The 27,661-nt window shown below is 37.7% G+C and overlaps 1 protein-coding gene across 10 annotated transcripts in view; it reads right to left on the reverse strand.

The window, feature by feature from the left end:
* Window positions 1-815: 815 nt before the first annotated feature.
* tcf4 (transcription factor 4) overlaps window positions 816-27,661 on the reverse strand; it is a 234,326-nt gene continuing 207,480 nt past the window's right edge. For 4 of the 10 annotated variants that reach the window (XM_074691144.1, XM_074691138.1, XM_074691141.1 and 1 more), the window contains 5 exons: window positions 17,284-17,425; window positions 12,872-13,034; window positions 10,438-10,667; window positions 9,626-9,776; window positions 816-7,060 (listed from right to left, as the gene is read on the reverse strand). In XM_074691144.1, the coding sequence (XP_074547245.1) occupies window positions 7,012-7,060; window positions 9,626-9,776; window positions 10,438-10,667; window positions 12,872-13,034; window positions 17,284-17,425 (735 nt within the window). In that variant the 3' untranslated portion in view covers window positions 816-7,011. Of the gene's footprint in view, window positions 7,061-9,590; window positions 9,777-10,437; window positions 10,668-12,871; window positions 13,035-17,283; window positions 17,426-27,661 lie in introns of all 10 variants that reach the window. The other 6 variants (XM_074691140.1, XM_074691147.1, XM_074691145.1 and 3 more) reach the window with 4 other exon arrangements.

The raw sequence follows: 27,661 nt of genomic DNA on the forward strand, positions 1-27,661 counted from the left end.
CATAAAAAGGAGTACCACCAATTCATTTTGTTTCATTAAGAAAATTAAAAGTGAAAATAATTTTTTTTAAAATGTGGAGGAGAAGCTCTCTTTCCATCTCCTGTATTGTGGCGTGCTGCTACGTCAGACAGCTGAGGGAATCGGTGCTTTAAGCACATTAACACCAGATGGTAAAAGATCACATCACATGTAAACAGAAGACACCGATTTTTTATTGTAAAGGTTTTAATTGTAGGGTAAAAAGTGGGCATGTAAACCCACCTGAGAACACTGACCTTGTCAAGCATATTAACACTCTAATCCCCACGGTGGAGTTTCAAGATGTTTCATTTGCCCAAAGACACAACAAGCATACCATTTAGCTTCAGAGTTGTTCATTAACTTTCCAGTCCCTTATTAAAGTTGGGTTATAGTTCCTCTTTGTTATAAAATTTGTGCTAAGTTCATCTTAATAGAGATGTCCTGGTAATGGGTGTGCTGCATCTTGGTGAGAATGTGAGTTAGCCATTACAAGTGGAAAACCACAACAAAAAAGACACAAATAAAACTGATGTGTAGTGTTCACTTCAATATTAAGGGTCAATTTAATCGATTCAAACACTAATAAGATAATATTTGTAAGAACTGAATCATAAATATAGTATGTTCTCCTTGTGCAGAAGGAATAATGAGCCTCATTAAAAGATTATTCAAATGCTAAAAGTCATTGGGCGTTAAAACTGAACTTTCAACTTTAAATTTCTAAAGAGTTTCAAATGACATTAGAACTTTAATTTATCACCGAAACTGATGAGGTTGAACATTTTAGTGTTCCAAAAGTAAAAAGATTCTTTCTAGATTTTTAAATCTTAGAATAGCTTTGCAAAAATTAATTTTAACAGTCATTAAAACTAAAAAAATTTCAGTGTCTTCTTTGCAAACCTCCATAGAAAAAGATTTCAAATCTCGGTGAAAGTCTGCAGTTTTTTTTTTCTTTTTTTTCCTGTCTTTTGGTAGTTTATACATGGTTTCAGTTTCCGTGATATGGAGTCTAAAAACTGAAATAAGCTATTTTAATCATGTATTTCTAGTCATGTAATCCTTGAGCTTCTGTGCCTAGTTCTGGCATACCAGGTATCGACATAGGTGACTGAATAAAAAGCTCCGTTATGTAAGAAAAACTGAAAACATACCAAATTTCTGTTTTTGCTTCTCTGATGTCTATTATTGTTTGTGTCACTGAAATTTATTTATCATGAGATTCTTCCTCTTCTAACGTGGATGGTGAAAACAAAGGACAAGAGTGGCTGTTTTGAATTCAACTCATTATTGCAGTAAAACTGGTACAGAGTAACAGATTACAAAGCTCATGGCACAGTCACTGAAAAAAGAGAAATGAAGTGTGTATGTACAACAAGGAGGGAAAAGAAAAAGTTAACATTTTGGCTATAGAAACATCAGGGGTAACATAAAAATGAAGATACTGTACTGGGAGATGACTTGGTTATACAACAAAGAGAAAAAATGAAATAAAGCATCGCAAAATAACATTACTTAAAAAATACATTTAGTACTTACACTGACAGATTCAATGCTTGTGTTTCACCTAGGTCCGATTCAAAACAGCTTTTCCTTTTGATAAAAAGCTCAATTTAATGGCAAACACCCAAAACAAATGACTGAAACTGCCTTGCACATTATCTGATATCTTTTTGGGGAAATAGCTGATAAGATTGTTTGCTGACGACTTGCTTTTTCATATTTGCAACACTCCAATCTTTTACAAAAAATTCATATATTAATTTTAAATCAGGTGCTGAGGGTCTTAATTTAGTCTACACTTACAGCCCATCCTAAAGAAAGTTCACACACAGGAGTCGGAGCCACCAGGGGGAGCCAGTGGAAAATTTAGCAAGGAGACTTTGTCTACCACTACATTTTTACCCTAGGAAAAACTTCTGTTTTTCAAAAATGAAAAATTTTAAAACACAAAATCTATTTTGCAGTATTATGATAATACAAATCTGATTATCAGTCAAATATGTGTTTTTTTCTTTTCTGTTTATTCATCTATTTTTTTTTTTTTTACAGAAGAAAATGGCTCTGGTAGACTCTAACAAAAGTGATTCTTGGAAAAGGGAAAGCCAATGTTTGACTTACATTTCAGATGGTCTGCAACTAAAACCACAAACAGCACTGAGCACCACTGACCAAAACTAAAAGTTGGCACCTGGCTACTGGAAGCGGACAAATATAACTCCACAAGAAATCAAAACAAGTTCATCATCACCACCTCTCACTGGCAAGTCCTCACCCCACAGAAACCCCACAGAAAATGTTTTATGACTATTTACACATTTCTCTGCAAAAAATACAATTAAAAATGGTAATGTCATGAGGCATGAAGAATTAGACAAATATTGTATATCATTTATGATTTCTGATTCCTCCCACGAACCCTCAAATGTTTGCCACAGATAAGAAACAGAATGTTGAAAGAAATTAATGATTTAAAACTTTGACCTCACTACATTTTCAATGTGACACATTTTTCAACACACACTGAATTTTTACTTTTCATCTTTTAACAAAAAAACCGATACAACATATTTCTAAAACACAAAATAACAACAGTCTACATGTAAAAATATAACTTTTACATACACAATTTCAAAATAATGGTAAAGTTTGCCATTTTGTTGCATACAATTTACAAACGTCTGTGAGTTGTTGCCTTGGATAGATAGCAGTGAAAGGAGCTGATGGAACTTCCATCCCATTTTGTCCTGCGCAGGGTGCCATACTAGTCTCAGGGTGTTGTCATGGCAACAACAGCGAACACAACAAAGTCAGTCGAAAACTTTGAACACTGAGGGGCCTCGCCAGCTTCTGCCAGTTCAGTCTTTGAGAAAATGATTCCTCCCCATGAAAACACTCCTTTGCAACAGAAATAAAAAAAGGAACAGAAAATGGCACCCTCCTTATATATCGTATATATTTTATTGTACATTTATATATAGATTGATTTATTCAAATAGATTCTTTTCCAGTTTCCGTGCCATCCTGTTGATTGGGTAAGAGTTTAACCACGTCAAAATGACCGCTGACAGAGAACAATGCTGTCAGATAGCTAATTGTGTTGTTTTATTCTTTTTTCTGTTCTTTTCGTCTTTTTTTTTTTTTTTTTTTTTTTTACATTTTTTATAATAGACATGTAAACCAGAACAGACAAAGAAAAAGTAATCAGGGAAAAGATTCTTCTTATAAAAGAGAGAGAGAGAGAGGAAAAAAAAATCTGTTTTACAACATACGACCACACACTTTGTACTGAAGACTACATTGGCTCACGGACAAGCCGGTCAAATATTGATAAAAAGCTGATAAGCTATAATACAAGAAGAGACGCATTGTTCACCATGGAAACAGGGCTGGGATTAGGAACAGGAAGGGTTGGGGATTATGGAGGACTTGGGAGGGACAGAGAGGACTGGGACGGGGGCTTGTCTTGCTAAATCAAGCGTCTGTCTCACTGGCTCAAAGCCAGAACACGCTGTCTACTTACATATAAGCGTACAGTACATTAAATACAGTTTCATTTTTTTATCCAAAAAATACTTTTTTTTCCTTTTTAGCTTTTTTTAAATTCCCAGGTCTGGTAAAAAACCTGACTGCATAGAACCTAACGAATAAGAACAGGTTTCCCTAAGCTTGCATCCTATTAAAAGACCAGGTAAATGTCCTCCTCTGGCAACTTGAATGATATGAACTCTAAAAAGGCACATTGGTAGAATTGTGAATGTTCAAATTGCATCTGTGGGACTGCAAGAGGCTGGGGAGAGGGGCTAGGCTCTGTTTTAGGGTGCATAAGGCTAGGGTCAACAGAGAAGACAGCACTGGGACTGGGTATCAAACGTAGGCATGTCTTTTGGAGGGTTCAAACCAGGGCAAGGGTGAAAGAAGACACAGAGATTGACAACATAAAACAATGGACACTGCAGAAATTCTAGTGACCTTTCACTGTTGCAGAGGACTTGACCTTGATGCATAGCAACAGTAGATGTGATTCATTTTCATTTTTTCCTGCATCAGCCTTTGACACCTTGTTCTGATCCTGTATCTCCCACTCCAGTGCGGACTGCTAGTCAACTTCTGCCTGGGAACATAATGACAACAGGCAGCACATTTCTAAAGTGACACTACAAATCAAGGTAGTTGGAATGTCTGGGGCTTACATCAGGTGCACTGTCAAAATGAGTCTCTTACGTGAGTCATACCAGCATTAATCAAAAAAATCTGAAGCCCACTTGGCCTGTTCTAGAGCCAGTCAGCCAAATCCTGAAACCCATACACCTCACCCAATCTGGCAGTTACATAAGAGTCAGATACAGCTCACATTCAGTCCTCTGGCTCAGTTAGGGTCTTTGTCTACTGACACTGTATTTTAAGAACCATTAAAAGAGGTAAAAACATTTAAATTCACCCCATAATAATGACCATGGGAGTTTCTCCTCATGAAAAATCTTGGGCATTGTTATTGACAAAGAGGACTTGCTCGTTCTTAATACCGATTAGTCAGTGGTCAAGGTGGGTGACACTGACAAGTGGGATGGTGTACCAAAAGTTGCAAATTTTTAAGATGGGTGCTGAAAGTCCAGATGACGCCAAGAGCATTAGGACACAGAACACTAGTTTGAATAGAAAGCAGGCACTGCCAGGGGTAAAAAGTGGTGTTGGTGGACACATGCCCTTGCTTTGCTGGAAGCCTGGCTCATTTTGCTACCTTGGACAAGCAACATGATCACTCAAAACTAGAACTCTGGCAACCTGTAGAACAAGTCCTTTCCCAACCTTTTACCATTAATAACGTGTTACAATAATGTGTCCAAGTCCAACCAGTCTAGAAAGTTCTGTCTCAAACCCGAACAAGATCATAAGGCAGTGCTCAGTCTTTTACCAGGAATCAGGACAAAGGCATCAAGAAAACCAAAAGGAAAGTTGAAGCAACTAATGACCCCAAGAAAGGATAACAGACAACAATGTTAACAATGTCAATCAGAAAACCTTGTAGGGTAAGCAGGGAAGAGATAGGACTGTATTTGAAGCTTAGGGCTAAGATGGGTTGGATCTTAAACAAGGAAATAATGGAATCTGTTGAACTGAACACAGGGGTGCTTGGACGACTGCTACTAGGCCTCTAAAGTAAAGTAGTGCCCCAACACACCCCATTGATTGTTCCCTTGCATTCTTCAACATTTAGACTCTTGGATTCTCTGTTTTCTCATTCTTGCCCCCTATCTCAAGCTTGTCAAGATGTTGGCCCATTCAGTCAGACTCTGCTACCCTTCAATGAATCCCTAAACTCCCATTGTTCAGGCCTTCAGAGCACCATCAGCACTCCATCTAAGAGGAGGGATCATGATTTTGGGAAGGCTCCAAATGTGGAGCAGAATTCACTTCAGTGCTCAGTCAAACCCTCTTGTCCACCCATCCATCCATCCATGGTTTCTATCATCTGTCCATCCTCTCAACCATCTGTCCAGTAATCCTTGGATTCAAGCAATTCTCAGACTCAGCCAGCTCTACCCATGCTGACGAGTAACTGTCAAAGGACTCTGATTCATGATGTTTGCTAGATCCCTCCCTCCCTCCCTGTTGAAAATTTTGCATCTGCGAAACAAACCAAAGCAACAGTCTCAAATGATGGTGGTACCAAAACAGTTTGTCCATCCTGCTGCTTTTGAAAGAAAACTTGCTTCTGCAACAGCATGATTCTTTGTGTCTTACTTCTGTAATTCTTGACCTAACACCCCAGTCCTTTTGGAGCCCCTCATTGATTGATTAACTAATTCAATGATTGATTCTTTAGGTTCTCTCTTTCTCTCAGTCAATACACATGGGCCATGTGAGTAAAATGGTCCAAGTTTTTTATTCTATTTTTAAACTGAAAGTTAGCACAACGTCAAAGTGGCTTTTAGCCCAAACTAAAAGTGCAGAAGAAACATCCGGTTTTAACACTGATGGTGTAAACTACATATTGTAATGTTTACAAGGGAATGCATTTGAAGCTGAAGAACATGTTGCCCCTGTTTTCCTTGTTTAGTTCTACTTCTTTCAAGGGTCCAACTATAATCAGGAACAAACTTTACTTTTGCTCAGGTCACTTGGTTTGTCAAACGCTCAGGGTAGATTTGCAAAAGTCTTGGATTATATTTTTAACAGTGGAAAAGGGTGGTTCTTGAGGGGGTGAATGACTGGGAAGGTTGTGTAATACTTCCTGGAATTGTCAAGTTTCTCATTTGTTTTTACTTTAGTTTGCTCTCCATGTGTATCTATCTGACTGATTTGCATCCAAGAGGAGATCAGGCACAGCTTCATCCACAGTGTGGCATTAGATTGCCATTCAGTCAGAGTCGCACTGAGGCTGTGTTCAACATCAGCTGCGCATTGTTGTTTTTTATCAACAACAGAAAAATCTCTTTAAACACTTGTGATATGTTTTGCTCCACTTTGAACAACTCTCCCCAACCTGTCCCTCCTTAATTCTCGGGTCCAGTTGCAAATTTTCAACAAGTTTTTAGTCATTTTTTCCTTTTCTCTCATATATATATATTTATATACTATATATAGAACCCTTTTGTTCTTCAAAACAGGGAATGCTGATAAAACAAGTTCAAGATGAAGAATTTTCTCAGATGATGTGATTTCAAAGTCTTGAGTCCATTTTGTCCAAAAGCTCCCACAGACTGCCACTTTGGAGCAGCCACGTTTACAGTGGCTATTGTATTATCTCCACAAAGTAGCATCCAGTTCACCTCAGCTGGAAATGCAAAGTGACAAAAGCGACTAACGTGACTGCAGTTCGTGTTCTCGGCAGAAGGAGGAGATGAAGGTAAGGAGGAGGATCAGAGACGACAGAGGAAAGGCGAGAAAGAGGCTGATCTGATTGGTCAGGTCGAATTTCCAGAGAATCCGATTGGTCAGGCTGAAGCAACAACAGGTTTGATGAATTGCCAGGTTGTCAGGGTAACGCCGTCAGAGGAAGTGGTCACTCATCATTTTGATGAACTCTGGCACCTTGGACCTGGAGAGACAAAGAGCAGAGAATAAAGGAAGGGAAGTTTGCTCATAACATTGTAACACACGCACACACAGACGCACACACACACGCACACACACAGATGAGGCTGGCTTTGAGGAAAAGGGACAGACGTTCTATAATGGTGGCAGTTCATTGCCATTCATTTGTTACATTACATGACATCACTCTAATCTAGCACATCTAGTCAGTTTAAGCAAACAGCCTAAAAGCACCTTTATCTCCCTTTTCCTTTTAAAAAATTAAAGTTTACAAATGCTACAAAACTATGCTTCACTATGACACAATATCTGCCATCTGTGTGTATTTATATCTGGGTAGTAGAGCTTTACAGCATTATGATAGTAGTCGTTCAGTTAAACAACAGCCCTGGCTAGTATAGGCTGACCTAAAGTTTTGACACAAGGTGCGACACATATTTCAAGCCTACAATAATAAAATATATATATTTTGTTTAACTGACTTATAATTATGAGTGGCATGTGTAACGGTAATTGACTGTTACCCAATCACATTAGTCAGATATTGTGATGGTTATGTTCTAGAAAGAATAAGAAACTAAATTTCTACCTATTGCACAGGTGGATATTTTGTCCTGCATATGATGCTCACCACAAACTGATGCTCTTTTTTGCACTCTCCTTGGATGAAAGGCTAAAATTCTTAAATACCAACATACTGGTATCAAGAAGTTTTGTGCTGGAATGCTGTCTGACCTTTGCAAACCATTTTTCACCAACATTACACAAATAAGACTAAGCAACTTTAACTTTGATTTAGTATCAATCCAATACAACTCTAACTTCAAACCATTTTAAATAGTTATACTTTTTTTTTTTTTTTAAAGGGGGTTTTCTATTAATTTAGCTGTGATAATCGGCAACATGTAATACATATAGTGCTGAGTGTTATGTAAACTATTGAATTTAACTGCATCCAGTTGAGCTAATGTGAACAATGACTTTTTTCTAACTCACAGCATTGTTTTCTGTGTTAAGTTTTCATAACAATACATAATGAAATGTATACGGATCAACATATCTGTTGATATCTGTTTTACCCTGGTATCAACACAGGCAGACGATTGCATCAGTATAGCTTTGACATTAATTCCAGGCTGCATTCTCTAAAGAGCCCTTCCCAGTAAGCACAATCAAGGAAATAGGAACCCTTGGTACCTTTCCTGAAATAACAGGGTTATAAATGTGCTGTGAAGTTTCATGACCAGAAGCATGCACAAACATTCAGTGTGCAAAATCAAAAAAAACATCACTTGTTCTTTCACTGTGATGCTTTTGCAGTCATGAAACTGAATGTGGCTGTGCCTGAGGTAAAAAATAAATAAATAAATAAAATAAAATAAAATAAATAAGTAGAGCCAAAGTGTTGAAGAGAAAAAAACATCAAAGGAAGCATTTTTTAAACACCAGAGAAAGATATTTACTTAGAAGCAAGACAAACACACAACCACACATTAAAATCACACTTACTGCCAATCTGTTGTTAAAATGTACCCAGACCAGATTTTTTTTTTTAAAAAGTCTTTGTCCTCTTTTTTTTTCTTTAACCCAGCTGACATGTCATCAGCTCTGCAGGATATTATTTCTCAGGAGCTGACATATTTTGCTGATGTTTTGTTGACATGTTATCTGTGCACATTTTAACCCCTTTGTTTCTGCATTAGTAGGAAGGACTGATTGAAGGTGAACTTTTCTTTCCGTTGATAATGAAAACAGTACAAGTATGAAGATGTAATCAGTGAAAATATAAGCGTTAGCATTAGAATATCCTATTAAATTACAAATACACTGAGTAACTGGAAGCATACTCTTTCTCCAACTGTGATGTGACTCAGTGTCTGTATTTTCACTCTTAAGAAATCAAAATGAGGCTTTTCAAATTTTAAAAGATTTTCTGTAAAAGGAATGATTAAAAAAAAAAAGTGATATCTTAACTTTTGCATTCATCTGTAAATGGCCAACAGGAGGCAACTTCTGCGGTTGCAAATTAAGTTTGATAGTATGACAGTACTAGTTAAGCATTCTTCTCAGTACTTTAGGATGTTAACTTTAAAAATGTGGGACCACTAAGAATAAAATCATCCAGGTCGGAGACAGCGCAATGGGTATCTTTTCTGTAGTCCACACAATGCAAATTCTGTCAACTGTGGTCGATCACAAATTGCATATTTTGTTGATTAAAACAGGTGATATCATCTCAGCTTCTCTGGGGTCAGCAGAGAACATTTGGTTAAAAGATACACAGACAAAAGGACAAAGACACAGAGTCTATCTTTTGAGAGAACTGTTGACACTAAAAACAGTCTCTCTTTCCAATTTCTTTCCAACAAGCCGAAATGAAAAATTAGAAAATACTGTTAACTGATTGGGTTGCTTTGGATTTGAAATTTGATGATTAAGGATTGCATTAAGATCCTGGACTGGTCTCAGAATTGATTCCTAAGTCTGACTTAAAGGTACAACAGCAGATTAGTGTATAAGTGATAACTTCTGACCATTCAGGGGGGGAGGAGATGTTGCTGCGTTTTACATTTGTCCCATAGGGTTCGACCCATCGCCCATGGCGGCAGCAGCAGCATGATGAGCAGCGGCCAATGAAAGGGGAGCTCCATCCGATGACACTGAGACCTTCTCTTCCTCACGACGCTTCAGACAGGCCGCCTTAGGATTCAGGTTTCTCTCTGGGCAGAAGGAAAAGGAGAACAGATTGTTTAGTGTTATGTGTTTCTTTTTGTAGTTTCACCAAGACATTTTTTACTGGATCTGTAACAACAGTCAGACTCTTGCCAAAAAGCCAAACTTCAACCACAGTCAAGAGCTTATACTGCTGCCCTCTACTGGAGCTGTTAGAACACAACATATGCTATAAATCTGATTTACCCCCTCTGATCTCTACCCTTATTTTGTCTTTCATTGGTTTCATGTTACACTGAAGTAACAAGCTGTTGGCTTCTTCAAAAAGAAGACTCAATTATTGGAATGGCTGTATGACTCATATTTGCAGCATCTCAGTCACCTTAGTGCCTTTGAAACTTCAAAATCTCCTCGTGGACAGTTGAAGCCTATGCATTTGAGGTGAAAAAAGTATTATTTGTGTCTCTTTAAACATTATATTTCTAAGTGCAATTCCCAACCATAGAAGCTAAAGCCTTTTTTTTTTTTACAGCAGTTGCTGATTTGATTCCTGGCCAAGACCTTTTGCTGCATGTCGTTTCCATGTCGGTTGCATTTCCTGTCTGTCTTCAGCTGTCACATATAATAAAACATGTAACAAACTTGGACTCAGTGTGTTAGTGCTGTTAGTTATGAGGTTGAGTGTGTAAACTCATGAATCAGACTGACCTCGGACTTGCTGCTCCAGACTGAGTATGACAGCGACAGCCTGGTGTAGTATCAGTAACTTGGTCTGAGGTTTGTCGCTCTTCAGGTGCAACTGGACCATCCTGCCCAGCTCCTTGAATGCCTCATTGATGTCACGTACACGCAGACGCTCCCTTGCGTTGTTGGCCATCCTCCGTTCCCTTTCTCTCTCCATCTTCTGCTCCGGAGACAAGTCCTCATCGTCGTTGTTGCTGTGGTGACCAATAATGAGGATCAGAGGGAGGAGAAAAGAAAAAAAAAAAGAAGAAAAAAGGGGAAGAGGATGAAAGCTTAGTTCATACTCTAGAGGGATCTTCAAACCAGCAGTGGATGTTGTGTGTTGTTTACTTGCAGGTATATTACGCAGTACAGTGAAAACAGTCAGGGTTTGGGAACAGACACCAGGATGCACAACCCTCTGGGTATTACAAGTCATAATTGTTTCCATGACAAAATGGGTGCGTTCACCTCATTGGTGATGATCTAGTCTGGTAAAAATCAGTGCAAATGGTCCACTGACAAGATTTGGTTGTGAAGTTAATAACTATTCTTTATCTTAATCTTTTTAGTACAGATTGCAGGAAAAACATGTCTTTTAAAGCACATTCACTGTGATATTCTTGTACCCCTAAGAGGAAATATTTTTATATATGTAAAAATTCTAACATTCTAACATCAGCCAAAACTGATGCTTACAAAATCAAAACACCTCAGCTTCCTGTAAAGCTACAACAGGCTCCATACATCAAACATGGATAATAATTTCCTAAAGCCTGCTCATAGACTTCGATATAAGGGACTTTCATCTAAAGGATAATTCTGCTGTTTCAAACTTGGAACCTGTTTTTAAATAATTTATTGTCTTCTTTAGTAAAAATCTTTTGAAAATACTCTCAGGAGGCTGCCTCCACTAGAAGACACATTGTCCCTAATGGCTGCAGCGTAAATACTGGGCCTGATCAAAAAAAGCCCAATAAAATCACAGGTATCTTTGCTACAGGAAAAGTATCTAATGTCAGGAGGCAAAATTATTGTTAGATATTCAAAAAAATCTGAGTTGTTAGAGGCAAAAAGAAGCTCTGTTAGTGGACACACTTAGTTCGGAGTATAAATCACAACCTTTTGGATTTACGAGTCTTTGAGACCACAAATGAGCAAAACCAGGGTACAGGAGAAAAAGAGTCATCCTAAGCAGGAGAAGATGAAAGTAGACAGGCTGCAAACTATAAAACTTTATAAAAAAATGAATACAGTGCAGTAGCATCCAGGTAGACATTAACCACAGTGTGTCCGAAACTCACGATGATTTCCCAAACCTGACACGAAACAAAAACAACATTTTATCTTCATTCTTAAAATTATTTGCATAACCATCAAAATCATTATCATCATCATATTTTTTCATGACCGCCTCATCATGTCAAGTCTCAGGGTTTGGGATCCAAATGTTTCTGATTTTTCTTTTGTCCTCCAATCAAAAATGGTGTTTGAAGGTTTGAAGGCTGCTCAGCTGCATCCAAGGAAGGAAATCAACACTGTGACCAAAAACAACATGCTCTCTTTCAGCGACTTCCTGGCATTTTTTTTTTCAGATTTAATTTGTGGATTTAATATTCTTTGAAACAAGCTGTTTTTTGAAGCTTTAGGTTTCTGCCTAACAATAAGTCTCTGCACCGTCAGTGTTTCTGACAGTGTTGATTTCAGGGCTACGGATGTGAGGCAGCACTTCTTTGAGAATGTTTGAGTGTTGGCTCTACTCTGTTGTGTGAGAAACAGTTAAAACCAGGCCCAAGACCATGGAGAGACTGATAAAATTGACTGATAGCCACAAGTTCACCAGGGAACTCTCTAAGTACCTTTGTACACAAGAGAGATGGCTGGCAAACGTGGGCCTTTTTGTGCAAGACGTCTCTGTTTTCACTTCTGTATTTAACTGCTTCTCATCACACTTGATCACTCCATCAAAGTCCAGAGACTGGTTCCCAAAACACACACCACTTCAAATCCTCCCTTGTGTCCTCTCTCCCAAACATTTACTATTATTAATAAAGAAGAAACAATAAATAGAAATTTCAATTATTTTCTCATCTTCCAACTACATTTGATCTTAATTTTCAAACAGGTGAAAATTTGAAAGACATCTTTATTCTACATAAGTAAAATTAAAATGCTTCAAATCCTGACTGCTTCATCTTCAGGGAAAAACGTGATAGGATTGCAGATCAAATTTTTTCTTTCTACAAAGTTTCTACAAAAAAAAAAACAAAAAAACTTTTAACTTCTTGAACAATGTCTTTGACCAGGAGAGGTTTGTCAACTGTTAATTTTTCATAGGAAAGATTTCAGAGCAAGGTGTGTGCTTCAGCCCAGCTGAGGCTTTTGATGGAAGCGAGCGTCTGAGGGTAGGCGGGGTTACCTAGATCTTGACCTCTCAATAGACTTAAGATCCTTAGAGTCCAGGTCCTCCTTCTTTGTATCCAGGGGTTTGGAGTCCTGCAGGAGATTCTCATCTCCCTCGTCCTCAGACTTGATTGAGCTTACGGAGGAGGTGCTCTGGCCTTGAAGGCCTCCAGACAGGGCTGCAAGGAGGAAAAAAGAGACAACAGACAAATAAATTTATGTAATGTTTATGACCAGTCTTTAGATGTGAATGATTTTGACAGCAACTACTAAGTGGGTATTTCAGTTTGTTAAAGACACTTTCAAAATCTCAGTGTGGATTTGGTTCAGCTGTCCATCGTTTGAATCTGAATTTATTTGATAGAGACGTTACAGTTTAACATAGTATCATAGCAGAGCATGAATCTGATGTGCTGCACAGAAGGTTTAAAGCTATTACTAGTTTTCAACTGTTGTCCCTAGTAAGGTCTTTGAATAACCAGATCATAAAAATGTACATTTAACAGTAGTAAAATAGCATAAAAGTTCACAGAATAACACTACAGTAAAAAACATACATACATGAGACATAGCAGAATCAGAATGGTTACAGCTCTGGTTTGCTTTCAGCCAGCACTTGACCATTGCAATGAAGAATTTTAACTCCACCAAAGAGGTTTTGTTTATCAGAGAGTCTGTTTGTTTGTCTGTGAACAACATATCTCAAAAAATAGATCTTCTTGACATTTCCAGGAAATGTTCAAAATGGGATAAGGAAGAAGTGATTAAATTTTGGAGGTGATCCGGATCACTGGTTCCAGGATTTTTTACAGAGATTCTTTATCATTGTGAGATAGGGTCGTTTTCACCATATGTGTATATAACTCCACGACAAATGGTCGGATTGCTTTGCCAAACAATACAAGACAAGGTCACCATAATTTCTGACAGATGTAAAAGTACGATCCACATCCTGGCAATATTCTCGATACTAAGATCCAGAATATGAAATATGTGCTGGGTCATCATAATTTTCAACACTGTCAGGCAACAAATTATCGTACAAACCAGCAACTAACATCAAATTGTAGCAGACAATCTGCTGAAAGGGAGTATAACATTAAAGTAAGACTTAAGTGTTGCATATGGTTTTCTAGTTTCAGAATGTGGCAGTGATGTTATATGTGTTTTTTTTCTATTATTTTAGGACTTAATTGTACAAAGATGAATGATTTCAGATAGTTAAAGGTGAACCCTGAGCCCAAACTGTCATACAATCAGAGAAATTAGAGAGGATCATGGAGTGCACAAGTGTCTGAGCTGCTTGAAATGGTATGTACTGGCAAATTAATCGAAAACAGTGTAGGCTGCTCTTTACTGATTTAGTGATATTCTTCACATGTTAATCAAACCTTAGCTGTGGATCTAAAATTACCCCAAGAATTTAAATTATTCAACTTCTCGTATTTTTTTGTCTTAATCTTAACACAAAAATGTTCAAGGAAATACTGTTTCCTTATGGAGAAGCACATCGACACAGTCTAATTTAGATTTAGAACAAGGTTACAGGTGCAGGTTTACTACAAAGGCAGTCCTGTACCAGAGGGCTGATGCACTAGACATTAGAGAGACATTTTAAGTTTTACCATTCTCTGACTCGTCTTGTGGTGCAGCATCCATTTAATCTCTGGCATCCTACTCTGCTGGTAATTTTCCTAATGTTTACATCAGATGATGAAACCAGATAATTGTTTTGCACATAATGTATTCTGTGGGGAAACTCTGAAATGCCCAAAAATATCACAATATGTGTGTAAGTTCATTTTGGCCTGACAATTTGGACTGATTTATTTTGTCATTAATCCAGAAGATTCTCCCAGTAGTCCCATTCTGCAGAGGTAACGAGAATGCAGCATCAGACCTCTCTGAACACAATCAACCTACAAGGCGGTAGCAGTACAGTCGTGATGTAGACGTTGAGGCCTCTGCGCCCTCTTTCTGCCTCCCTCCTCAGCTGAACAGTGCTGTCTTTATTTGACGTCTGTATGGATCCGTCACTGGGATGCTGCCAACTTCTCAGTCAACACAAAACACTCTGCTCTGCACACACACTCCCACACAGACACACAGACACACACACACTCATACGCCACCAACTGTCGGCCATTTTGAATCTCCGTCTGCCTGACTGGAGGCATTTTGTGCACAGCTTTGAGCGACGATGTGTGTTTGGTGTGTGTGGGTCTGCATCTGTACCGTCACTGTTTGTGTTTGTGCTTAAGTATCTGCATTAAAAAGCTCTAAACTGTGAAGTCAATTCGCGCTTTAGGATGTCTGACTGAAACAAGACCATCACCAGCGAGACACAAGGAGACTGGAAACAACATTACAGAGAAAAAAAACACTTAAACCTGCTGAGGGCCACATGCTTGCACCACTTTCTGTTTAAATTTGGACATCCTAATGCAATTTTTGTCTCATTACACATTTTCAGGATCCATCTTCATTTTATAAATGATCTCTGTGTTAATTCTGGCTTGCTGCCTTTGTTTGTCCTTATCTTAGAGGCAGACTTCACATCAACTCCAAGAAGATTCTGCCTGAGTAAAAAGTGACAAAAAGAAACCCAGAGATGTCAACAAACTAGTTGGTAGATTTAAAACAATTACAGGCCATCTTTAACTTTTCTCTTTGATTACTTTTAATGGATTTATGGAATTATTTTATAGATCATACTGCTTAACGGACAGTCGTAATCATCTTTTTTCCCCTTACACAGCTTTTATTGATGGTTTGAGAACTATTTTATGGATTACGTTCCTCGTGGAACAACAAGGATTAAATCTAAAACTGGCAAGAAATTATTTTTAGCATTCACTTCAGCTTTAGGCATTCAGTCAACTGTTTAAAGGAAAGTAATCCTTTGGAAACAACATCACTCTTGCAAATGACTTGACATCTGTAGGCCCAATGATTGCACAATTTCCAGCCTTTAAAAAGTAAACGATGACAGGTCAGCAAGTCTTCACAGTCCTTTAACCTAAAGATTGAGAACATCTGCATTTGCATGAACACCCCAACAGTCTTCCTTTTTTAAATTCATTTTAAAGATTATAATCATTCAACCTGCACTAGCGAGACTCAACTTGTTACTATATGAATGCAATGTGAATACATGAATAATAAACTCAGTATAGAGTCTTCACAGTTCATAATTATTTTGAAATTGAGAGAGAAACCACAGCTCTGCTACTGAAGTTTTCTGCTGCCAAAAACATTTAATACACTTTATTTACAGCCTCTACCCACCCTCTACACTGTGTGTATATATGTGTGTGTGTAGGAGAGTGCGTGCGTGTGTGTGTGTGTGTTCCACTCTCTCTCACCTCATTACACACTTGGCTCTGGCTGTCGCCGGCTGAACTTTGCTGCCAGCAGACTCATTTTCAGCCTTTAAAAACGAGCTCAGGGCTAATTTGCTCCACGGCGCACTCATATACACTTTTCCTCCTCCATATTCATATCACACACACACTGTGTTTATTTCACCCTCCTTGTTAGGAGTTACAACACTCAGGCGTTGACGTCGATGTTCGCCAGCTGAGGCCTGGCTCCACGTGTTCAACTTTCCAGCCTTCGTTCTTGCACAGTTTCTTTTATTTAACCTTCCTGTTTAAAGTTCTTACTTTCCTTTTCCCTCTCTTTATTTTTACAGTTTTGTGTCATTTCTATTTGATCTTCCCTTTTTTGCTCCTCTTCCTAAATCATCCTCTCCTTTCTGCCTTTGATCTTTCCTTTTCAATTCCATCTTAATCTTTTTATTACTCTTTCCTATAACTGCCCACAGTTGTCTGTCATCTTCAATTTAATTCTTTTCCCAACATTTTTTCTACTTAATTATTTTCACATGCCTTTCCTTTGTTCATCTATTAATATTATTCCTCTGTTTCTTGTATTTCTATCTTTACCTCTTTTACAGTCCTTTCTAGATTTCTTTATTTGATTCCTTTAAGAAAGTGCTACTTGACATGTATCATTATTAATGTTAAGAAAACTTTTTCTGCGACCATTATAATAATTATAATAAAGGGTAGGAACCACTGACAAATAATGTGCAGTGGTCCTTGGCAGTGTCTGAACATATATAGAAAGACATGCATGAACACAAACAACAGATGCTGATTCTTTTTTTTTTTTTTTTTTTTTTTTTTGTCATTCCCTATCTTTGTTTGTTTCTGGTTTTTGTTTAGGGAAGATCTGATGACTATAAAGTCAAACATTTTCTAATACTCTTTGACCATCAATGACTCCTAAACAAAAATATTTACCAAAAGCTGTTGAAAAAAATGACATAAAAAGGACAGCATTTGTTGCAGAGCTCATTTTAGCACACTGTCGGATACTCTGTGCCTATGACTATGTCTGTGTCACAGCAGTGCCTGGTCTTACCACGGTATGGATCAGGCTGGTTGAGGTCCGGTGAGGTGGCTGACTGAACAGGAAGCTGGGGCACCGACACCTGACCGCCCATCGAATGTCCACCACGTAGACTGCCCACACCGCTGCCGCCGTCTTCTCTGTGAGATCCCACCTGGAGAAAAAAAGAAGGTTTGAGACGTCTTCATTTTCCAGTTTCATAGAAAATCAACTTCTATAACTCCAACTTTAAGAGCCTAGCTGCAGTCATAACAAGTCTCGGGCCTGTGCTCATGGTGTCAGAACTATTAAGGTTTTAAATTTTTACACTTTTTATGAAGGATTTATCGGAATAGATATTTTAGAATGTATTTATCCTAAAGCATTCAAGCAGGACATAAAAAAAAAAAAAACATTTGCACTGTGTACAAAAACAGTTAAACTTGCACTACTACAACATTAAAGATAATAACTGTTGAAATCTAAAAGTGTTTTAAAAAGTGACAAACAACATACAAACGTTTTTCATCACATAATTTCAATCACCACATTGTTTTCTTAATTTTTTTCTTAATTTGTTTTCACAAATAAACAAAATAAATTTACTATGTTACACTTAACTTACATCACAGTATTTAGAAAATTTTATTTTTATGCGAAATAAAACTTGACGCTGAGTCCACAAACACAACTAGTTTCTCCCATCTATGTCTCTTTAGCTGCTCTTTCTTTGGCTTCCAGATGTTGTAGTTCTCTAACTGACCTGCTGAGGGCGTCCTCTGCCTTTTTAAGACAACTAAGATTTCCATCTGCCTCTATTTTCTCGCACACACACACACAAGTACATGCACACACTCTGTCCCGCCTGATGTTTTTACTCTATTTTTTTTCCATTACAAGACAACTCAGATAGGTGCCCTGTGTGTGTGCCTTTGCATGTGTGTGTATGTCCAGGTACACGTCCATACATCTGACATGTATGATAGTTCCTTTATTTTTCAATCAAGCATCTTTTCTGCTTTTCTTGTGTTTTCAGGGAAATACTGAGGGTGCATGTTTTCCTTTTTTTGTGTGGGGTGTGTTTGTGTGTGTATGTGTATGCATGTGCTTGGTTGAATCCTTTCCATCTGTCTACCACACACAATCACATACCCACAAGCTAACACACACACACCCTAACACACTACCACACCCACACACAACAGCACAACAACTGACAATTATCTTAATGCCCATATGTTTAATTGTGGGATTTCTAATTCCCAGAGCACCGAGCAGCTTCCAGCAGGGACTCACTGTTTTGGCACGAGATGGGTTCTCTTTATGTGTGTGCATGCATGTTTGCATGTGTGTGTGTGTGTGCGTGTGTGTGATGCCAGCTTCTCAGTGGCATCCCGTAGTTCTCCCTCTCTCATCCTCCTTTTAACCGATCTTTTCACTTTGAACATGTCAGCAGGATGGCATCTGCCCATGAATCCTGATGGATATTTAGATCACGATACTGTAAACAAAAAGATGGTATGGAAATATAATGTAAAGATTGGAGCAATATTCTGCTATGGTTTGAAACACTTGGGTTTAAAATCCTAGAGTTTCACATGTTTGGACAAAGCTCTGATTGGCTGGGTTGCTTTTTTTCAACCAGCTTGAACAGTTGCTGATGAGCTCACTAAGTCTAGTTATTTGTCCTGATTATGCATTGTTAAGAAGCTTAATATGTAGACAACTTTGATAAAATATTAATCTTCCTTTTGTTACAAATTTCAGTTTTTTGATGTTATCCGACGTTCAGTGACACAGTATGTTTCAGGTTTTTCTGTGTGGAAATCATAATAACAAGCAAGTATAATTTAGTAAATGTAGCAAAGTTCCACTTTGAATATAAAACTAGAAAAACATGTGTATTAAAGCTTGAGATTAAATAATCATGCGAGCCTGTACGGACTCTTAAATTTGAGTTACCGTGATATAAAACATTTCTGATATAAATGACTAAAATCTGAACAAAGTCTTTTGACACTAAAGACTAAAATATCACCAAAACACACAATAACAATAATCTGATTTAAATTTTTCTCATCTTGTTTATCAACCATTGTGTAAATAAAGTTATTTAGAAAACCCAGTCCCCCTGTCTGTCAGTTAATCCAGCTGGCTGACAGAGAGGTCTTGCCCACCACATGCCAAGCTCCCCTCTTGCTCCGTGCAAATATCACAAAATGTCGACCGGCTTGTGTGTGTATGCATGCATGTATATGTGTGTGTGCGTGAGTGGGTTCCTTTGTGTTTTGGTGTGTGTATGTCAAACTGAGTGTGCTATGTGTACCCCTCCATACGTCTGATTGCTCCCTTATTTATTATTTTCCTCCCGTCTTTCTCTCCGTCTTTCCTTTCTTTCCGTTCCCTGCCTTTCATCACCGCCTGGATTCCCAAATGTAAAATGGCAGCAGAGAGGGAGACAGAGAGGCTGTTGTACATTTTTAATGGAGGGCTTTTATATTTTAACGAGCCTTCTTTCTCTCTTGCTTAATTTAGTTCAATGAGGAGAGAAGATGAGGAGACAGACGGAGGAGAAAAATATAAATAAATTACACATAAACTGATCCAGCTCAGGAACAACAGCCACGCCCGCTTATCCATCATCCTGCAGGTTAAAGACATCTGATTGGATGACTGACAACTGTTTATATTCAGCTATTTACAGTATAAAAGCTTTACTAAAGAGTTGTGACTGTTTCATTGTAACAGCAAAAGAAAATGACGAAAAAAATTTGCAGAGGGCAGATCACGAGGACTTCACCTCAACCACACCTCTTCTGGCATCCTCATCCCAAATATGACCCACTCCTCACTTTTCATAATTGTATTTGTCATCCCTCCCTTCCCTCCATTTCTACATATTCCTGTCCATAGGGCCCAGAGGAGTTTGCTGTGTCAGGGAGCCATGTCAGATTCCCTCATAATCTGAAAGCAATATGCTTTTACGTCACCAAATTCAGAATCATCACACCAATGTAAGTTATAAATAGCTATTAAAGTGCAACCTGTTGATAGCATGACCCTTACTCAGGGAAAAGAAATGGAACAGCTTTAACTATCAATTTTCAGATGTCTGAATGATCTAAAATACACCAACAAAGAGTGTTTTGTCAGTTTGGCTCCTATTTTAATGTCACAATGAGGTAAGAGTAGTGTCTGTATGGCTGTTAAGTCTGACCAACAGCAAAATCACTCCTTTTTTTTATACAGCATCCAACAAGAGACAGCTTATAAAAGTTTTGTAGGAACCTAAGATTTCTTTTTTGTGAGAGCTTGTACTAAACCATTACATTCAAGTTATAAGCTTCAATGAATAACAATGAGGCATCTTAAGACCCATACTTTTGTCTGGTGTGCAATTTTTGATTCACCTTGCTATTTGGGATAAGTAAGATCTAATAAGAATAATAACTAAACTTGGTTTTTGTACTGAAATGTTGATTATTTGTGTTGTGAATTCTCTTTTAGTTGTTTGTTAGTAGTGTTATTGTACTTAAATATGATGTTTTTTCACTAAAATGGGTGTAATGTTGTGATTTCACCAAAAGATGATGTTGGGCAGCGTCTCTAAATGTGGCTTATCAGTCAAAGTTTAAAAAAAAAAAGTATTATGGGTCTGAGAGGCAGAAATGTAATGTCCACATACGTGGACGCTGGGTCTGAAGAGGTTAATAATGAGATGGATCTACAGTAATCACTAAACTGCAAAGACACACAAAACACAAAGATGGTAACAGATCATTGCAGCTGTACATTATCATCCACTTTATTCTTAAAGTTTAAATTAATGTGTTTTTTTTTCTGAGTGGGGTTTTCCGAAAAGGTGCAAAAACAGGCACCTTGAAAAATCCAATTTCTTTAGGGATTAGTGATATTCCAAAGAGACTAATTTACTTGTCCTTAAATTTAAACTCTGACCAGCAGACAAGTCTCATGGTGAGAATACATAAATTCAAAATTGTGCACAGTTAGTTTCCCACTTGTGTACACTGGATTACATCATCTGAAGGTAACTGATGTCAAAATATTTTGCAGTGAGGTTAATACCAAAATGTCTGTGCTGCTTACAAGTCACCTGTTAAAGTGGTCATATGTCAGCTTAACCCATCACCGCCTACATAAAATTTTCTGGACTAACATACTGGTGAACCATGCCATGTTACAAGTTGCTTACTGTCATCTGAGCTTGTTTACATCCAGGTAGTTCAGTAGCTACAGCATCGCCCAGTGATGGGTGGCTGCTTCACAGCTTAGAAACAACATATGACTCGATGCCATAACGTCAACTTTACTGTCAACTACTGAGGGTGATGACGTTCATTCATTCTGTTCCAAAGAGAGAAAAATAAAAACGAAGCAGAGGCAGGGAGAGAGGGAGGCGGAGGTGCTGAGTAGCTGTCATCCGTAATGTTGTTGATCAGTGGGAAGTGTCTTCATTTGAAATGTGTTAGGGTGTACTGATTACACAGGAAGAAGAGGAAGAGGAAGAGAAAGACAGGGATTTCTGGGTCAAGAGACACACACATTTTAAGTAACTCCTGCATGCGCGCGCGCACACACACACAAACACACACAAACAGATTTGTTATTTTGTTATAAACAGCTAAGACAAGTCTGTCTCTGTTGGTGCAGTATCAGGTCTGAGAAGAATAAATTCTTTCAATTCACTAACTGCAAATTCTGATAATTCAGCCGTATTAGATGCATTTCTGCAATTTGTGTTTGTCGTTTCTGATTATTGTCACAGTCTGAAAAAAAAAAAAAAACATTCCTCGCAGAGAAGAAGACAAAGAGGGTGTGCAGTGCAGACAGGAGGTTCATATGAAATCTCAACACACCAAAGATAACACACAGCACAACTGAAGACTCTCCTTAAACTCTTTCTGTGTCAATTTCTATGTGAAAAAGAGAAAGTCAAAATCCTTTATCACAAATTTCAATATATCTGTAATGCAAGTAAAAAGCTAATTGCAATGTAAACAATTTTAACCCCCTGGGAGTGAGATCTGAAAATATTACTTCACATTTTCTTTCCATTCATGAAAAATATGTCCTGTAGGTGGCACTAGTGGGATACACAGCAGTTATTTCTAATCATGTGCAGCACACAAATGACAGTGTGAGCAGATGGAAATTTGGCAGGTAGTTCTTGATTTTTTTTTTTTTATTTAGTGAAAAATCTTAAACTAATGAATTATTGTAAAACAAAAAATATTTTTAAATATATTAAAAAAGCCCATATCCAAAAAGAATAACAAAAGATAAATCACACAGGGGACTCTTTGTTTGGTCATGTTTCGTAAACTCAACGATTAAGTCACACACACTGTATTTGTTCAGAAATTTGACTGGAGCTAGTATTACCAACACACACACATACAGACATGTGCGCGCCCACACACACATGCACACACAGGGTGGAACATTCCTTCAACTGTACAGTCCCTCCTCTGTGCAGACTTAACACTTGACAGAAAGCACCTGCTATAATGTCAACACACACACACACACACACACACACACACACACACACACACACACACACACACACACACACACACACACACACACAAACACACACACACACACACACACACACACACACACACACTGGGACCAGTGTTGAGGTTGGACTTGTATGGGAGGAAAATTGGTGCAATATTTTCCAGTGGCGTGATGTGTATGCTTTATGCTTTCATTTGATGAACTGAGTGAAGGACAGCAGACGTGTGTGTTGAGTGAAATGTCAATTAAAAAATGAAAACTGAAACGGTTGGAAAAGTAGGGAAGAGAAAGACAGAAAGAACTGGAGAAAGATTTAACATTCTTAAAGAAAACTTGACGATCTGTTCATGTGAAATAAAAAAAAATATATTGGAAACTTTTTTTAACGGTGTCTGTGGATATTTTTTTTGTCTCAAGATACACATAACTATATCAATATCTGAAAAGGCAAGGGGCAGGTATTCCGAATCCAATTACTAAATTGGATTACTATTTCAAAAATTTATACCCAGCTGGAATAAGATATTTCTGGGAAAAAATTGTTTACCAAGATAAAAAGATTTATTTATTTATTTTTAAACTCGTATACGATATGATACGTTTTCTCCTCCAAAAAATGTTGTTATTGCATGAATATTAATACAGTTTGCTTAGTTTTTATTCTTTTTTGTCTCCTTAAATAACCAAGAAAAATAGTTTTGCATGGCTTTATTCTTCAGGCAGTGACTGAACTCATGTTGTGTTAACAAATAATCAAGGTAATTTAATTTAAAGTAATTTATCTACTGTTATGTTCACTTTTCTTGTTATATTCATAAATGTAATAGTGATTACCTCTTTTCTTCATAAATATTTATGGCATGCAGCTTTGTAAATACAAACAGTATAGGCACTTAAAAGCAGTGCCACACAACAGAGCTAAATGTTAATGTTTGCTTCAAGAACATACGTAAATGTTGTGCAGAAAAACAAGCAAACAGATTGATCAAATAAAGAATTACTATGTATGAAGCGTCCAAATGAAACAAACAGTGGGCTATGCTTTTGAGGCTGTTCCCCCCCCCCCCTACAATTGTTGTTGTTGTTTACAATTATAGCCAGTAAAAGGTTACATTCAATGCATGCTGTGTGAAAAATAAATTTAATACTTAAACTAAAATCGAGCAACAGGTCATTATATGCTACCTGTTCCACATCTGTTTCCAGCAGGAATAAATTTGACAGAGATCACTGCATACAGCCATAGTTATGCAGTTTCTAACATGCAACCTCTGTGCAGAGGAGTACCTTAGTAGCTGAATGGTTAAAACATATCTTGAATGCAGCTTCACTAAATATTGAAAAATAAAGACCCTAAACAGTTATGCTGTTTAAGTGTTGCATCATTAACAGAATGAATTGTCAAAATTAAACACACTATGAGGACTCCATAATTTGATCACAACTTCCCCTCCTAATAAACCAAACCATCACTGAGTAATGTTAAGGCAAGGCAAAGCAAGGGAAGTTTATTTTTATTGCACATTTTGGCGACAAGGAAATCCAAAGTGCTTCACAGAGATACTAATAAATATTACAAAGGTCAGCATAAGGTCAGCGCTTGACAACCTTATGATACATATTAACTTTAACCAACATACAAAGTCTATAAGTCGTAGGCCTCATGAGAAGTTTGAACTGAAATTTGGACTACAGAGTTTCACTGTCAATCTGCATTTAATACTTTGAACATCCCAAAACTGATACACCACTTTACTTCTATCTACCCTGCAAACAACTATGTTTGTTCAAAGTTGCATCTGCTGGTATAGGTTTACATAATAGTCAGGGTTAATGTACCGGGTATATCAAAGTGCAAAAACTGCAGTTCTCAAGTGTCCGCTTGGGGCTGGCTTGGGGAGCAGAGGATTTCTCAGTAAGTCTTTTGTTAATAAACCTTTTTTTGTTTAACTATAATTAAACATATTAAGATTTAGGCCCAGAGCTTTCCGTAATTTAGCATTAAAGGGGCCTGGCAATTGGACAGGCAGGTGGGTTATAATTGACAGATCACTAAAAGTTTGTTGGTTTCAGTGGAGCACCTGCCATCATTTGGCTTCATCATCTGTGTTTTATATGGTACATGTGAACATCTACGTCTCACCCCTGGAAGTTTTAAAGTCAAATGTGAAATATATTTTTCCATTTTTGTGGCTAGGGGTAATGGGCGACAGTAGATTTCCATCAGCTTATAGAGTACTTGAGCGACTGAGAAAAGAGAGGAGATACAGCGTATTATAGGGGCATTACTGTGTTTTTCAGCAGAGTGATGCAGATTATGATCCATTTCACTCACTGCAACTCTGCTTAATGGAGAGAAAGAGAGTCTCTCTTGTCTTTTAACCTTTGCCCTCTTTTAGAGACAACCTCCAAACTGAACCGAGCTTTGATGCATCAACATGACTACAACGACTTAAACACACCAGAGGCAGACAGCGGTTATAGTTTGAATATAACAAACACATAATGACTGACTGATATAATTAAGCATTTAAACGAGAAGGATTGAAATGTTGGAACATGTGTGTTTATCTACATGTGCACTGATGCAGTAAGGTATTTGACTGTGTCTGCATTGTATCCATGTCTTGCATGTGGTTCTTGCTCTCCTTTTCTCCCCCTTGCATCGGTCTACCACCTGTTTTCCCAGAGTTATGACCTCAGCCTAAAGGCGTCTCTGCTTAACACAGCCAAACTACATACAGCTGTGTGTGTGTGTGTGTGTGTGTGTTTGTGTGTGTGTGTGCGCGCACTTGTGCGTTTACTGTTTAAAAGCAAGAGACATGGGGCAAGGGAGAGAAGGAGAGAAATCGAGGACCAGAAAAATGCATCAAGTCACAGAGATGAAAACAAATGTGACAGAAAAAAATGCAACTGAGTAACTATGCACTAAAAAGGTAATAAAACTGCAGGAATGCACGAGTCACATCTGCATGGGAGTAAATGGGGACTATAGAAATCAGGGGAAAGGAAATGAAGAGCGAAAGAGCAAATTGCAACTGAGGTACAGTAAAGCTACTGAAAAGAAGTTTGCGAATAAGTGAAGTAAAATTTGTTGAGAAAAATTCAGATTAAGAGTGAATAAAGGACAGACAGAGGTAGGGACGATAAGAATGGCAAGAGAAAAAGAAAATACTTTAAAATATAAAAAGCAGAGATGGATTTTTTAATGGAAAAAAAAAACAGCTCAAGCAAATTTTCCAGATGATATCATTTCTTCCTCTAACATTATAATTTATAATTTTCCCTCTGTGCACCACTGCTGAGCCTGTTTACTTTAAATAAAACTGCACCTGTACGCTGTACATACAACAGGTCTGTATGTCAGTAAAGTAGAATTTTGGGCCTCCTCCATCTCTACTTCTAATCAGTGATAATTCTTTTTGGGCTATTTTTTTTAGTTTGCTTACTATTGCAACTTCAACATAGAGTGAAATACGTCTGAAACCAAAAGCACAACTACACCAAGGAAGTGGGCCCCCTGTAGTGTGCTGAGCCGATCTTTAACACGCTGTCCACCAAAGGGGGCGCCGAAATCGGCAATGAGGTTTTTTTTCTTTTCGGATATGTAAACATTAACTGACTCTGAAAGGTATCATTATATTACACTGCAAAAAAGCTGAAATCTTATCAAGTGTTTTGTCTTATTTTCAGTAGAAAATGTCTTTTTAGACTTAATATGAGCCACATTCACCTGACCAATCCAGAAAAATGTCTTGTTTCAAGTTATTTAAAGAAAAAACGAGGAATGAATTGATTGTAACAAGTTAAAAAAAATCTACCAATGAAAAAAGAGAAAAGTGACTTGTATTGAGACATTATTCTAGTTTCAAGCTTTTTTTTTCTTGTTCCATTGTGATTTTTTTTTACTTGTTACAATCAATTCAAACCTCATTTTGTCTTTAAACAACTTGGTATGAGTCACATTCAACTTATCAGTGCAGAAAAAAAACTTGTTTAAAGTATAATCAGACACTTTTTACTTAAATAAGACGAAAACACTTGATAAGATTTCATTTTTTGCAGTGTACAGCCATTACAGTTAAAGTACAGTCAACTGACATTTACAAAGGATGACTTTTTGACATGGTTGTTGCATTTTCTATAACTCTTTCACCACAAAGGCGGAAAGATTCAAAATAAAGGAAAAGAACTGGAATTGGAAAGTAGAAAAACACTTCAGCTCCAGCTGTGAGGTTGTAGTGAGAGGGCATGTCTCTAAGGTGGCTTGGAACAGCTAGCAGACCAGCCCAAGCTCATGTGAAAGCCCTGCAATAGAGCTGCAGTGTTTTTGGTCCTAATGAGTCTGTTTTTCCATCAGCCAGTAATCCAGAGCCTGAATAAATACAAACAGAAGTCTTATAATGACAGCACAAGGACCAATTTATGGGCTTCTGTATATGTGTTTTTAGAGACTCTGTAAGTAAACTGTGTTTTCAGCACATATCCTTCACTTCACTGGGGCCTATTTTTCCACCGGTTGCATAAAACAGCTGAGGAATGTATTTGGAACTGTTTCAAGATTAAACTGAAAAGTGTTTTTTGAAAGATATCACCCCTAACCAGAAGTTAACTTTTAAATTTTTCCTGGCCCTGAACCAGGTGTCACTTAATAAAGTTAAATGTCAAATGAGTCTTTGGGGAACAGAAGTGTTTGACGGCATAACCAAACACAACAGTCGAAGCAGTTTGCAAGTATTTCCCTTAAATTTAGAGCATTTTCTTCACCACAAAGTTAAAATGGAATCATGAAGCCAAACACTGGTAAAATACCGCTCTCTGTTCTCTACTTTCTGCTTTAGTAAAAGTTGTCAGAAAGCATTTTCAC

Source organism: Halichoeres trimaculatus, unplaced genomic scaffold (assembly GCF_033239565.1).
Source record: "Halichoeres trimaculatus isolate MK-OKI-2021-1 unplaced genomic scaffold, fHalTri1.1 fHalTri1_scaffold_16, whole genome shotgun sequence".
Taxonomy (NCBI): Eukaryota; Metazoa; Chordata; class Actinopteri; order Labriformes; family Labridae; genus Halichoeres; species Halichoeres trimaculatus.